Source organism: Humulus lupulus, chromosome 2 (genome assembly GCF_963169125.1).
Source record: "Humulus lupulus chromosome 2, drHumLupu1.1, whole genome shotgun sequence".
In the NCBI taxonomy this organism is placed as follows: Eukaryota; Viridiplantae; Streptophyta; class Magnoliopsida; order Rosales; family Cannabaceae; genus Humulus; species Humulus lupulus.
The window spans coordinates 208,113,528-208,127,554 of record NC_084794.1 but is presented as its reverse complement, the minus strand read 5'-3'; the positions used below and the strand labels follow the sequence as shown (position 1 = coordinate 208,127,554).

Sequence of the window (14,027 nt, the reverse complement as noted above, 5' to 3'; positions counted from 1 at the left end):
TATCTAAACCTTATGTTATAATAATTATCATATTTATAACCAGCAATATTAATCAAATCTTATGTTATAATTAATATTCTTAAACTATAGGTTAAACTTATAAAATCCATAATTATTGCTAGGAGTTTCCAACTAAGTCCCGGTTTACACCAAAATCCACGAAATCTAAAATACTACAACTACTACTAGCTAGCTAACTAAGTAAACATTCTATGACTCTACATAAACACAAATTGAATAGATCACAAGTACGAAGAAGAAATCATAAAACTGCATTGAATAATAATAGAGTATCAAAAGACTGCATTAATTAAAACCCTAGAAAAAAAAATTAGTTCATGGAAAATAATAGAAAAATAAGAGAAGAAAGAGAAGTCCAGAAGTAAGAGAGAGCTCTAAAATATTCTAAAGCATTCTTTTTTATAGTGATAAGATTGTAAAAAGAATTTTCTAGATGTTTCTACTTGTCACTTGATGATGTTCCAAAATATTTTTATTTAAATTTCAAATCTCGTATTTATATGATCTGTAATCTTGTAGGTAAAATATCACTTAGTAAACGATCGAAGTTGACTTTTCTTGTGAACAAACAGCTTTGAATAAGCTTTCCAACGCCATCAAGAACTCGTAAATCGGATTTGTGAGTAGAAAGATATGATCAAAATATTGAAACTATCTCATATTCAATGTTTACACCATTGATGATTACAATAATTTTAATTGTTGAATTATTATTGAATGATTTTGATTAGTTTAATAGTTGACTAAAAAGATTTAATAAATAACATGTAACCTGATACTAAATTGTTCATATAGGATTTATTTAAAATATTTTATTCCATTAAAAAAATGTTAGCTAAAAATAAATTATAATTATCAATTAGTTTTTTCTTTTTAAATTAAATAGACTAATCAAGATATTGAATAGAATTATATTTTAATTAAAATTTATATTTTTTCATATTAGTTGAAGTTAATATTTACTGTTTTGATATTTCAATACATATTTAAAACAATTAAAAAATTCATTATACAACTTCTCTTTCGCGAGAACCAGTTTATTATTATTACTTTCTAATCATTGATTCGTTAAAGCTAGTTCATTTATCACAAATACACTGTAACAATATTGCAGATACTTTGTTTATTTTCAAAAATAAATTAAAATTAGACCATTGTTAGCTAAGCGCTTATAAATTTTGTTAGAATTAATTATTTCAACATTCTAAAATTTTTGGGTTCCTTCATAAACACTATTAATCTTTATAGTTTTGTGGTGTTTTCACTAATAGGAGAAGACTTCCATTTTTATTAAATGACCATAAAGCTAACAAAGAGTCAAAATCATAAATTAAACATAGAAGAAGAGAGCTCTAAAATAAGAACCTAGGAAAAAAAGAATAATTAAATATTTATTATTAATTTTTTGTTTTTGTAATTTTATGAAATTATAATCGTATAATTAACTTTTTAATAAATAATTAAGTCAAATTATATATATAGAGAAATATTGTTAACTGACGATTTAGCCAATGACACGGAATCATTAAAACGATAAATATTTGTAAGCTGAAACACAAGAACTAAACAAAACCAAGATTTATAGTGGTTCGGCCCCAGATATTGGTAATAACCTACTTCCACTTAGTGTTTATATTGACGTATTATGAAATCTGCGATCAACAAACAAGGGTTTACTGAGTTTCATAAGCTCCAAAAAGATACAAAAGTTTGTGTACATAAAACACCGATTCTCTCTCCAAAAATTCATTCCCCATTCAAAGAGTCCATTGAGCCCTATTTATAGGCTCAAGAATCTACCTATGGGCCAACGGGCCCTTGTTAGAATATTTGATATGCATTAAACATCATTTCACATCAGTAAAGTTACGTTTTTTCTTCCAGTCTTGTCTACCATTTCGCCAGATGTGTCTGCGTTTATTTCTAGTATTTTTTAAGTTAGATGACAATTGTAAAACCCCTATAAATAAGTCTTTTTATCTCAGTTGTTAGGGGTGAGAGATGAGAACAGATTTCATTTGTAAAAAGGAGCTATTTCAGAGAGAGAAAGAGAAAGAGCTTGAGAGAGAAACACTTGGGTCTTGGGTGAGAGATTTCTTTGTACATGGTCAAGTGTACTTGGGGTTTTGCTTGGGTTCAAGGCATTGTAATCCATCAAGTGTAGAAGTTCTCTAGTGGTGACAAGTTGTAATCTTCATTGCTATTTCATAGTGCAGAGAAGAACATCCCAAGGGGAGTTCAAAGAGGATGTAGGCTCAAGTTATTTGGGCTGAACCTCTATAATTCTTAGTGTTCATTTTATTGTTTTTCTTGCTGATTTTTCTATAGGAATTTGTGTATGTTGTGTCTATTGGTTTGTTGCTTTTGTGTTTCCAGATGAAGCTGGTGTGAGGAAGGTGAATTCCCTAACAGTGCTATCAAGAGCCAGGTTCATTGGCAAAGTTTAGCTTCAAGATCAAAGGTGACAAAGAAGGGAAGAACTGGCTGAATCAAGTTCTTCATCAGAAAGTGACACAGAAAAAGTTTCAGTCAAGAAAGAAGTCCAAGAATCGAGTTCGAAGGTTCAAGAATTTGTTCAAAGTCTCTTGGATTGGAGTTATTGCAACAATATGAGTAATATGTAGCTTGAAATAGAGAGGTTTGATGGTAATGGAGATTTTAGAATTTGGAGAAGGAAGATTAAAGGAATGTTGGCTTCTCAAAAGTTATTGCGTGTTCTTGAAGATCCCATTTCATGGCCTGAAGGTACTACAAAAGATCAAAAAGAAGAAATGCTAGAATCAGCCATTGGGATTATGATTTTTCATTTGTCGGACTCCATCATTCGAATGGTTGATAAAGAAGACACTCCATCCAAGATTTGGAAGAAACTAGATGAGTTATTTCAGCAAAAGACTCTCACCAACAAAATCTTTCTTAAGGAAAGAATCTTTGGATTTAAGATGAGCAGTAGCAAGAGTTTGGAGCAGAATTTGGATGAGTTTCTAAGGATGAACATTGAGTTGGCTAACTCAGGAGAAGGAGAAGCTTTAAGTGATGAAAACCAAGGAATTATCATTTTAAATTATTTGCCTGAATCGTTTAAGGAGGTCAAAAGTGCTATCAAGTATGGTCATACATCAATTACTTTAGAAGAAGTAATTTCAGCATTGAAATCAAAGGATTTAGAATTAAAATTAGAAAAATCTTCTTCACCAAACCTTGGAGAAAGCAACTACGCAAGGGGTCGATCACCACACAAAAACTCAAATGGCTATCATGGTAAAAGGCACAGCAAGAGCAGAGGTAGATCTGGTTCCAGAGGTCCAAACAATTCAAGGGCGTGTTTTCATTGTGGCAAGCTTGGTCACATGAAGAGAGATTGTTATCTCTGGCTCAGAAAACAAAAGGGCAGGAGTTCCATCTGTGAAAGCGCTAGATCCATCTACGAGGGAAAATCTGAACATACGGATTCAGCAAATATTGGAAAAGCTTACAATGATGTTGAAGCTTTAATTGCAGCAACAGGAGAAAATGAAAAAGATTGGATCTTGGACTCTGGGTGTTCATACCATATGACTTTCAATAAGGAATGGCTTCAAGATTTCAGAGAGTTGAATGGTGGTAAGGTTATTATGGGGAATAATCAATCTTGCCAAGTAACTGGAATAGGCTCAATCAACATCAAAATGTTTGATGGTGTCATTCGAACATTGAAGAATGTCAGGTATGTTCCTAATCTGTCTAGAAATTTGGTTTCACTAAGCATGCTTGATGATGCAGATTATACAGTAAAGATAGAGCGTGGGAACCATGAAGATTTGTAGAGGTTCAATGGTAGTTCTTAAGGGAATTAAGAAGGACTCTCTATACTACCTAATTGGTGAAACAGTAACTGGCAGCAACACTTTAGCTGAGGCACCAGAAGATCACAAGGCAATCCTATGGCATAGGAGGCTTGGTCACATAAGTGATAAAGGCTTGCAAGTGTTAAAGCAACAAAGCTTACTTGGAAAGGATAAGGTGAGCAAGGTAGATTTTTGTGAGAATTGTGTCTTGGGCAAACATCACAGATTGGCTTTCAAAGTTGAGCAACACAATTCAAGGGGCATACTTGAATACCTACATGCAGACTTATGGGGTCCAGAAAAGACTCCAACAATTGGAGGTAACAATTATTTTCTTTCTATTGTAGATGATTTTTCTAGAAAAGTACGGGTGCATTTATTGAAACATAAAAATGATGCATTTAAGGCTTTTAAAAATTGGAAAATTCTTATGGAAAATCAAGCAAATAGGAAGATTAAAATATTGAGGACCGATAATGGATTAGAATTTTGCAATGAGATTTTTTATTCATATTGTAGAGAGAATGGTATTCAAAGACATAGGACTGTGAGATTAACACCTCAACAAAATGGGGTGGCTGAAAGAATGAACCGAACACTACTTGATAAAACTAGATGTATGATGATTAGTTCAGGTATACCCAAGGGATTTTGGGGGGAAGCTATAATGACAGCTGCATATCTAGTAAATAGATGTCCTAATACAACTATAGAGTTTAAGACACCTGAAGAAAAATGGTCAAATAAACCACCAAACTTGTCTTACTTAAGAGTATTTGGGTGTGCTGCTTATGCACATCAAAGAGAAGGTAAATTAGATGCTAGAGCAGTTAAGTGTGTATTTTTGGGTTACCCACAGGGAACTAAAGGTTACAAATTATGGGTTAAAGAAAACAAAGGTTACAAACTTATAATCAGTCGTGATGTTATATTTAAAGAAGATTGTTTTCCTTGTTTATCTCAAACTAACATTCCTGCAGGTCAAGAACAAAATAGTACTAACAATGCAGGTACAGTAGAGACTTTAGTTCAGATGGAAACAAGAGCACCCAACACAAATCAGGTGGAAGAAAATAAGATTCAGACCCCAACTCAAATTTTAGCTGAAATGCAACCAGAACAAAGTGTAGATGCATCTGAAATTCATGCAGATCCGACTGCGTCATATCAGCTTGCAAGAGACAGAGTCAGGAGAGAACCAAAACCAGTCCAGAAGCTTACACTTACAGCTTGGGATGACATAATAGCTTATGCACTGATGTCTGCACTTGAGTTAGCTAATTCAGAACCCAACTCATATGAAGAGGCGGTAAAAGGTTCAAATTCAAAGCATTGGATTGATGCTATGAAGGAGGAAATGAGGTCTTTGTATAAGAATGATACTTGGACGTTGGTTAATAGACCCAAAGACAAGAATGTAGTAGCATGTAAATGGTTGTTCAAAGTAAAAGAAGGCATGAATGATCAAGAACCAGTGAGATACAAAGCAAGGTTGGTTGCTAAGGGCTTCACTCAAAAGGAAGGAGTGGATTTTACAGAGATTTTCTCACCAGTCATTAAATATAAAACCATAAGAATCATGTTATCTTTGGTTGCCCAGTTCAATTTGGAACTTGACCAGATGGATGTAAAAACTGGATTCTTACACAAATGTATGGCACTTTGACTATCTGAAAAAATTGTAGCTTTTCCTTTGAACACTTGTAGCTCTTTTAGAAGACCTTGAATCCAAATACCTTCTTTGATTGCTTCAGTAGCAGCCATGTACTCAGCTTCAGTAGTTGAAAGTGCAACTACAGATTGTAGTTGAGACTTCCAACTCACACAATTCCCACTTACTAGAAAGTAATAGGCTATAGTAGACTTTCTAGTGTCTCGGTCTCCAGCATAATCCGAGTCTACAAACCCACTGATTTCCACCTGATTATGATGCCGCTTGAACACCAACCCATGTCTAGTAGTATTAATCAAATAACGCAGCAACCGCTTCATAGCATCCCAATGGATTCTTCCGGGATTCGCCATGAATCTACTTAGAGCACTAATCGAGTGTGATAAATCAGGTCTAGTGCAAATCATTAGATACATTATAGCTCCAACAGCATTAGAATAAGGTACCTTGGCCATATCTTCCCTTTCAAACTCAGTTTTAGGACAATCACTATTTGTAAGCTGATATTGACTTGTCAATGGCTGTTTGACAGCTTTAGCACCCTTCATAGAAAACCTTTTTAGAACCTTTTCAACATAAGACTTTTGACTGATGAAGATGGTATGTTGATCCCTATTTCTCTTGATCTCCATACCTAAAATCTTTGTAGCCATGCCCAAATCCTTCATTTCAAATTCTGTTTTGAGAAGAGCCTTCAATTTATTCAGCTTGTCCCTTTTGTCACTAATCAGCAACATATCATCCACATACAACAGTAGATACTCAACATCTTTGAATTGTTGTCCTTTGAAGTAGAGGCAAGGATCATATTAGCTTCTTTGAAAACCATGCTTTATCATGAACCCATCAAAACGTTTATACCACTGCCGAGGTGATTGCTTGAGGCCATACAACGATCTATTGAGCAAATAAACTTTATCTTGCCCTTTGAACATCTCAAACCCAATTGGTTGCTCCATGTAAATAGTCTCTTATAAGTCACCATGTAAAAATGCAGTTTTTTCATGACCGGACTAAGCATGTGGAGATCAAGTATCACTTTATTCGTGACAAGGTCACTGAAGGTGTAATCAATGTTGAAAAAGTCCCCACAGAAGAGAACCCCGCTGATGCTGGAACTAAGATATTGCCATTGAGCAAGTTTAACTACTGCCTAAGCTTGCTCGGAATTGATCATGGATAATAGTTGATGGCAGAACTGGGATCCTTGGGAAGTTATGTTTATCTCTGCAATCCATGTTTAATGAAGACCAAGGTGGAAATTTGTTAGAATATTTGGTCTGCATTAAACATCATTTCACATCAGCAAAGTTACGTTTTTTCTTCCAGTCTTGTCTACCATTTCGCCAGATGTGTCTGCGTTTATTTCTAGTATTTTTTAAGTTAGATGACAGTTGTAAAACCCCTATAAATAAGTCTTTTTATCTCAGTTGTTAGGGGTGAGAGATGAGAACATATTTCATTTGTAAAATAGGAGCTATTTCAGAGAGAGAGAGAGAGAGCTTGAGAGAGAAACACTTGGGTCTTGGGTGAGAGATTTCTTTGTACATGGTCAAGTGTACTTGGGGTTTTGCTTGGGTTCAAGGCATTGTAATCCATCAAGTGTAGAAGTTCTCTAGTGGTGACAAGTTGTAATCTTCATTGCTGTTTCATAGTGCAGAGAAGAACATCCCAAGGGGAGTTCAAAGATGATGTAGGCTCAAGTTATTTGGGCTGAACCTCTATAATTCTTGGTGTTCATTTTATTGTTTTTCTTGCTGATTTTTCTATAGGAATTTGTGTATGTTGTGTCTATTGGTTTGTTGCTTTTGTGTTTCCAGATGAAGCTGGTGTGAGGAAGGTGAATTCCCTAACAGCCCTCATACACATTGATTTATGCATATTTAAATAAAACAAAAAACATACTATTTACAAAAAAATAAGGTCAAATATCTCACTTATAATTATATTTGGCTTCATTTCCACGACCAGACATGGTCGCACATTCAATACATCTTCTGCCGTATGGTAACGCATCATTCTTCTGGTTGTTGGTCGACCTGAATGTAGTCACGTGCAACCTACGTATACACTAATCTTGCCACGTCAACAAGTAGTATTTTTTAGGGTAAACAAATATAATTTTAATTCCAAAATAAAAATAGAAATTTATATATTGATGACTTGTTAAAACTTGCTATAATAAGTCATTAAAAATGTAACCACCACCAAGACTTTAATTTTTTTTTTACTATTTAACTATGTAATCCCCCCAAAAATTATATAATTAAATTAACTTCTATTAATTATATAAAATAATATATGAATAATCTTTTTAATTTATACTATTTTGGAGTTGTTGGGTTTTATGCCCTAATAAAATCATGTTGGACATGTAAGACGATTTTATATTGTCAATAAAATAAAAATTATTTAGTTTGACAACCGTGTTGCTTGCTTGTTTTATTACATGATTATTGGAATAATACAAACATTTATAAAATCCCGAACATATAAATAATTACAATTATAATGACTAGGTCACAGTGGATTATAATTATAATTATATGTTCAAAAGAATGAGTCCTAAGATTAAGTCAATGCATTGGATTTTCACTGATCTGGTAATCTACGATATGATTTACTTACACATTCGGGGTGTGATGTCTTATCCAAGGCATTGACCAAATAGATAAAATCAGATGTATTTTGTTACATTGGGTTGTACTGATATTGATTATTGATAAGATAAATAAGTATCTTTATTATCTAATCTAATCATATCACAACGTTGACCATAGGTCAATTCAATCTGAATTTTGAGTGATTAATATTCTGCTAATTGTATTATTCAAGTCTTTTGATTTGTTCAATACCAACTTACCCTACGGACTAGCTCATATTTACATATTAGAGATTTGGTAGTATAATTGAGTGAGAGTATTTATCATAGACATGAAAATTATAACTTCTGTTTAAGAAGTGAAACAATGATTTCCTTATAGCTTGGTTCAAGTGTTAAATGATAGAGTACTCATTTATGTAATTAAGTTTACGGAAATATCACTTACAAAGAACTTAGTGGGAGTTAAGGATAAAATACCAATGAAGAGTAAAACGGTAATTTGCACTAGTGTCATTAGTAGGTCATCTATAGATGATTGAATGACGGTTATGTTTATAACAATGGATAACATATTTATATTTGGTGTAAAGCGTTCAATGAATTCAAGAGTGCGATTTTGAGTCTATAGTGGAGTCACGAGTAATTAATAAGGTAGTGGGATTATTTGTTATAAATAAACTCACACTAACTTATTGAAGCTTAAATTCATTGATCCATGGTCCCATGTCATTTTTGATCAAAATGAACTTAGTAGCTTGAAAAATTAATTTAATTATTAATTATAAAAATATCATATCGACTAGTTAAATGGAGATATATAATGTTAAATTATTTATTGATATTTTGTGAGAAAATAAATAGAAGAAACTTTGAGGATTTTATTGCAAAGTCTAAAAAAGAGAGTATTATAGCCATATTGGGATAATTTTGTTAAGGGTTTATACATTTTTTGACCTTGTGTTTTTTCCGATTACCTATTTGGACCCTGTGTTTTAAAAAATTTATTTTTGGATCCTATATTTTGTAAAATGGTTCAAATAGACCTCTAAACTCAATTTCGATGAATAAAAAATTGAATATAACAACATAGTTTCTAAGCAGAATGATTTTATTTCTGTTCTGAATCGTTAGTTTGGTGAATTATTTGTGATTTCAGTTGAGAAAAATTTGACCAAAATCGGGTTTAGGATTCTATTTGAACAATTTTACAAAACATAGGGTCCAAAAAGTAATTTGTCAAAACACAGGATCCAAATTGGTAACAGGACAAAACACAGGGTCCAAAAAGGTATAAACTCTTTTGTTAATAATGTTAGATTGGTATTAATAGTAATAAAATGAATTAAATAATGATCAAAATTATAATTGGTTAATTTTGACAAATATTTAATTAATTGTAATTATTAAATAATTAAAAATAAAATGGGAAACTAAAACCTATTTTATGTCCTAGCTAATTGCCTATATATACTAGTGTTATAAAATGCATTAGGTCAGATGAATTTGACAAGGTAAAAATTCACTACTAGTATTCTATACCTAGCCGACCATTCTTTTTTAGTTTTCTCTCTAAGAATTATCTTCTCAAGTGTTGAGACTTGCCCACACATACACTAGGTTGTTTTAGAGAAAGACTTGGAAAACTGTGATATTGTTTCAAATCAGTTTGTATTTCTTGCAATACATAACATTCAACAAGGACAAAAGATTAAGGGTGTAGTCATTGTTCTGCTACGTATCTTGTAAGCACTCTAATGATTTTGTTATTGTATTTACGTATATCTATAATATTCACATGCTTGTATGATTTTATGCTTTCTACTATGTATATTGTTTTGAATATATGTGTATAGGAACTATGTATATAGACTTGTATAAATAAAATCATACATAAGTATCTTATTATATATTGTCTTAGCATAGCTCACATTTCTTCTCTCCTCCTTCCATTTCTCCTTAGATATATGTTGGGCCCAAAATATTTGGCCCAAAGTTCTTTCCTCATTTACCGAATATTCAAAACGGATCGTTTTGATCTGCAGAAGCTTCGAAGGCAGAAGCTACGGGTCAGAGGCGGTCTGCGCCTCTGACCTCCGAATACATAATTTAAAATCAACGTATTTTGGAGGGAAATTCGGTTATTCTTCCTCCACCAGTCAAGGGTTCGGTTGAACCAACTAACCACTTTACATTTTTGTTCTATAAATATGAGATTCTTATTCAAACAAAGGAATCGAAAAATTTACTAACTTAGGCATCTGAGTGTCTTTCTTGCAGGTATCCCCGACGAGTCAAAGGCGATCTTCATCACCGAAGCAGGATCGAAAAACCACCTATTGTCGGCTTATACCTCCAATTATAGAAAGGCATATTTGTTACATCAACAATTGGCACCGTCTGTGGGAAGCCGACGTTTCTGCCTTAGCCACATCGTCGAATCAAGAAATCAAGAACTCTTCTTTTGCAACCAAGATCCTCTCAAACCTTGGAGCCATGCCACCAAAGGGCAATGGAGTGTTGGGTCCAGCCACCCAGGTCGTCCCACCAGTGAACGTGAGCGACCAAATCGACAAGATGTGTCGCCTACTGAAGACCAGCCAGCAGAGATCCAACGAAGCCATTAAAACGTTGACCGAAGCTCAGGTTAGGCTCGAAGCTGAGATCACTGAGTTGCGCAAATCCGCCGACGCTACACGCAGCACCCAAGGCAACAACAATCTCGACTCTGGTAGACCCGAAGTTCCAGTCGACCGCATCAATTCCCCTCAATGAACCACGCACCTCGGCAGCGAAGGATCCCAGGGTCCCCCACCACCCTCCCCAACCCATCTTCATCTTGGGGCCGAAGAACGACGAGCTCCGCTCTATGACACACATATGCGAACCGGAACAGAGCCCACCCGGTCAACTCAGCCGGCCGCTGAGATTAGGCCCCAACAGACCGCACAACAAGCCGTTCATGACTCACCAGCTGAGGACCGTACCCCCTCCATCCGGTTCTTAGACAATTGGAAAGAAGAAATGATGAGGGAAATGATGTAGAAGTTCTCATACGGGAGGTCTGTTCACGCAACTGAGCACATGGATCTGGTATCAAGAACCACTGAGAAGTCTCCCTTCTCAGAGTGGATTCAGAATGAGCCTAAACCACGAGACTTCGTAATCCCTTCTCTACCTGCGTTTAATGGAAAGATAGATCTGTTAAACCACCTGTTTCAATTCCAGCAGAAAATGGCACTAGAAGCCAACAACGAAGCCATTCAATGCAAGGTCTTTTCCACGACTTTCTCTGGGCCAGCTCTGCTGTGGTTCAGACAATTAAAGCCTGGTTCCGTCAACAGTTTTAGTGACCTCTGACAAACTTTTCTCCAACAGTACAGTGCAAACCGTGAGGTACCAAGAACATTGGCAGACCTCTATCGGATAGAGCAAAGGGAAAATGAACATCCGAAGTCGTATCTACATCGTTTCATTGACCTCGTGCATCAAATCCACGATGTCGACCCAGTTACCACGGCCAATCTCTTCGTCAAAAGCTTGCAGGTGGGATCTCTCTTGCATGAAAATCTCACCATGACACCGCCTTATGACATGGATGAGATCCAGATCCGAGCCGAGGGCGTCTTCAGAGTCCTAGAATTTCGAGAGCGTGCGCAGAAGAAATCCGCACTTATCTCCGCTCCACCAACGAATAACCCTCCACCACCTGCTAGAGATGACAAGAGGAAGAGGAAACAGATGGACCACACAAAGGAAGGGAAGAGGCCAAGACAGAGCCAAGAGTCACCACGGTATCCTTCCTTCGAATACACCGTCCCACAGGAAGTCATTTATGAAGAGAATAAAGATAGACCTATCTGGCGTGAGCCGTACAAGATTACCACTCCTCCAGACAGAAGAGATAAAAACAGATACTGCCTCTTCCACAAAGATCATGGCCATACGGTCGCTGAATGCCACAACCTGGACAATCAGATCCAGGCCCTCATGAGAAGTGGAAGGCTAACCCAGTACATTAAGGAGGCAGGCAGACCTGGCACCTCGCAGCATAATCCTACTTCTGCCCCAACACCACAAGCAGCCGACCCCATGCGTACAGCCTCTACAAGCCCACAAGAACCTCTCAAGCAAGTCCCCATGATACATGGGATTGTGGAGCTCACTGAAGACCAAGAGCATGCCACCAAAATCCACAAGAGGATGGAGGAACGGGTGATGCGATATAGATCATTAGGCCACATAGTCAATCTTGTCACTTCGGAGGACAGATGTTATCCAGCCTCTGCTATCACCTTCACCGACGACGACTTACAAGGAGTGCACCTACCCCATGATGATCCTCTCGTCATCTCGCTACAGGTCGACCATTGCCAACTGGGTAGAGTTCTAGTCGATGGGGGCAGTGGGGTTGACATCCTTTTCTGGGAAGCCTTCCAGAAGATGGGCCTAGAGGAAAATCAGATCCGGACCTCCACTACACCCATTTTGGGATTTAACAGCCAGAGGGTATACCCGAAGGGCGTTGTACGATTAACCGTGGTAGCCGCAGAACGTACCTTGCCAGTGGACTTCCTCATTATAGATTCCATCACAAGCTACAACACCATCATGGGGAGAAATTGGATCCACATGATGCAAGGGGTAGTCTCAACTTTGCATCAGGTGATGCGGTGCCACTCACCCAACGGACGCTAAACCATCAACATAAATGGATGCCAGAAGCAGGCCAAGAAGTGCTTCCTTACCTTGAAAGAAATAAACAATTCTGGCACCTCCTCCCCTGATGACAATCCTGACAAATAGCAATTACAACATAACCTACCAGCATGCCTCAGAGGCATCGATCTAGAACAAGACCAAGAAAAACCCCAAATCACTCTCGATGACCTAGAGAAAATCTATCTAGATGACACTGACCCATCTAAAATAGTGCTGGTAAGTACCAAACTTTCTGAAAAATAAAAACAGATCCTAGTCCACTTTTTCAAAACCAAAGTTGGAACTTTCGCCTGGTCTCCACACGACATACCCGGAATAGACTCCTCCGTCATGAGTCACAACCTCAATATATCAAACAGCTTCCTACCCGTCAAGCAGAAGCAGAGGAGGTTCGCTCCTGAAGTCAACCAGGTCATCCAAGAAGAGGTACATCGGCTTCTGAGCATAGGGGCGATCAAAGAATGCCTATATCCCAGTTGGCTAGCTAACCCTGTCGTGGTCCCAAAGAAGAACGGGAAAAAGAGAGTATGCATTGATTACACCAACCTAAATAAAGCATGTCCAAAGGATAACTACCCTCTACCGAAAATCGATCAGATGATAGATGCCATGGCAGGGTTTGAAAGAATGAGCTTCCTCGATGCCTACTCCGGATACAATCAGATCCCAATGAAATCAGAAGATTGGATCCACACAGCTTCCATAACAGAAGGTGGATTGTATTGCTAAAAAGTTATGCCCTTCGGGCTAAAGAATGCAGGAGTAACGTACCAAAGGCTGATGCACAAGATGTTTTCCTCATTGCTTGGGAGAAACATGGAGGTCTATATCGATGACAGGGTCGTCAAATATAAACAAAGCTCTTCACATGTGGACGATTTGACCGAATGCTTCGACATCCTCGACACCTATAAAATGAAACTGAACCCCTCTAAGTGCGTCTTTGGGGTATCCTCTGGACAATTTTTAGGATACGTGGTTAGCCAAAGGGGGATCGAGGCCAACCCAACACAGATTGCATCCCTCTCAGAAGTCAAAGAACCTAGAACCATCTGAGACATCCAGGCTCTGACAGGCAAAATTGTGGCGTTAAGCCGGTTCATATCGCGCATGTTCGACCGTTGCCAGCCCTTCCTGCAATGCATAAAGAAATCCACCAAACCACCTGGGGAACAGAACAAAA

The 14,027-nt window shown here is 36.8% G+C and overlaps 1 protein-coding gene across 1 annotated transcript; it reads left to right on the top strand.

Annotated features, from left to right (window-relative positions):
• The first annotated feature begins 11,206 nt into the window (after positions 1 to 11,206).
• LOC133815122 (uncharacterized) lies at positions 11,207 to 12,820 on the top strand. The gene is made up of 2 exons (XM_062248002.1): positions 11,207 to 11,395; positions 11,501 to 12,820. Exons 1-2 carry the CDS (start codon positions 11,207 to 11,209, stop codon positions 12,818 to 12,820), a joined length of 1,509 nt encoding a protein of 502 aa, XP_062103986.1.
• Positions 12,821 to 14,027: the final 1,207 nt, after the last annotated feature.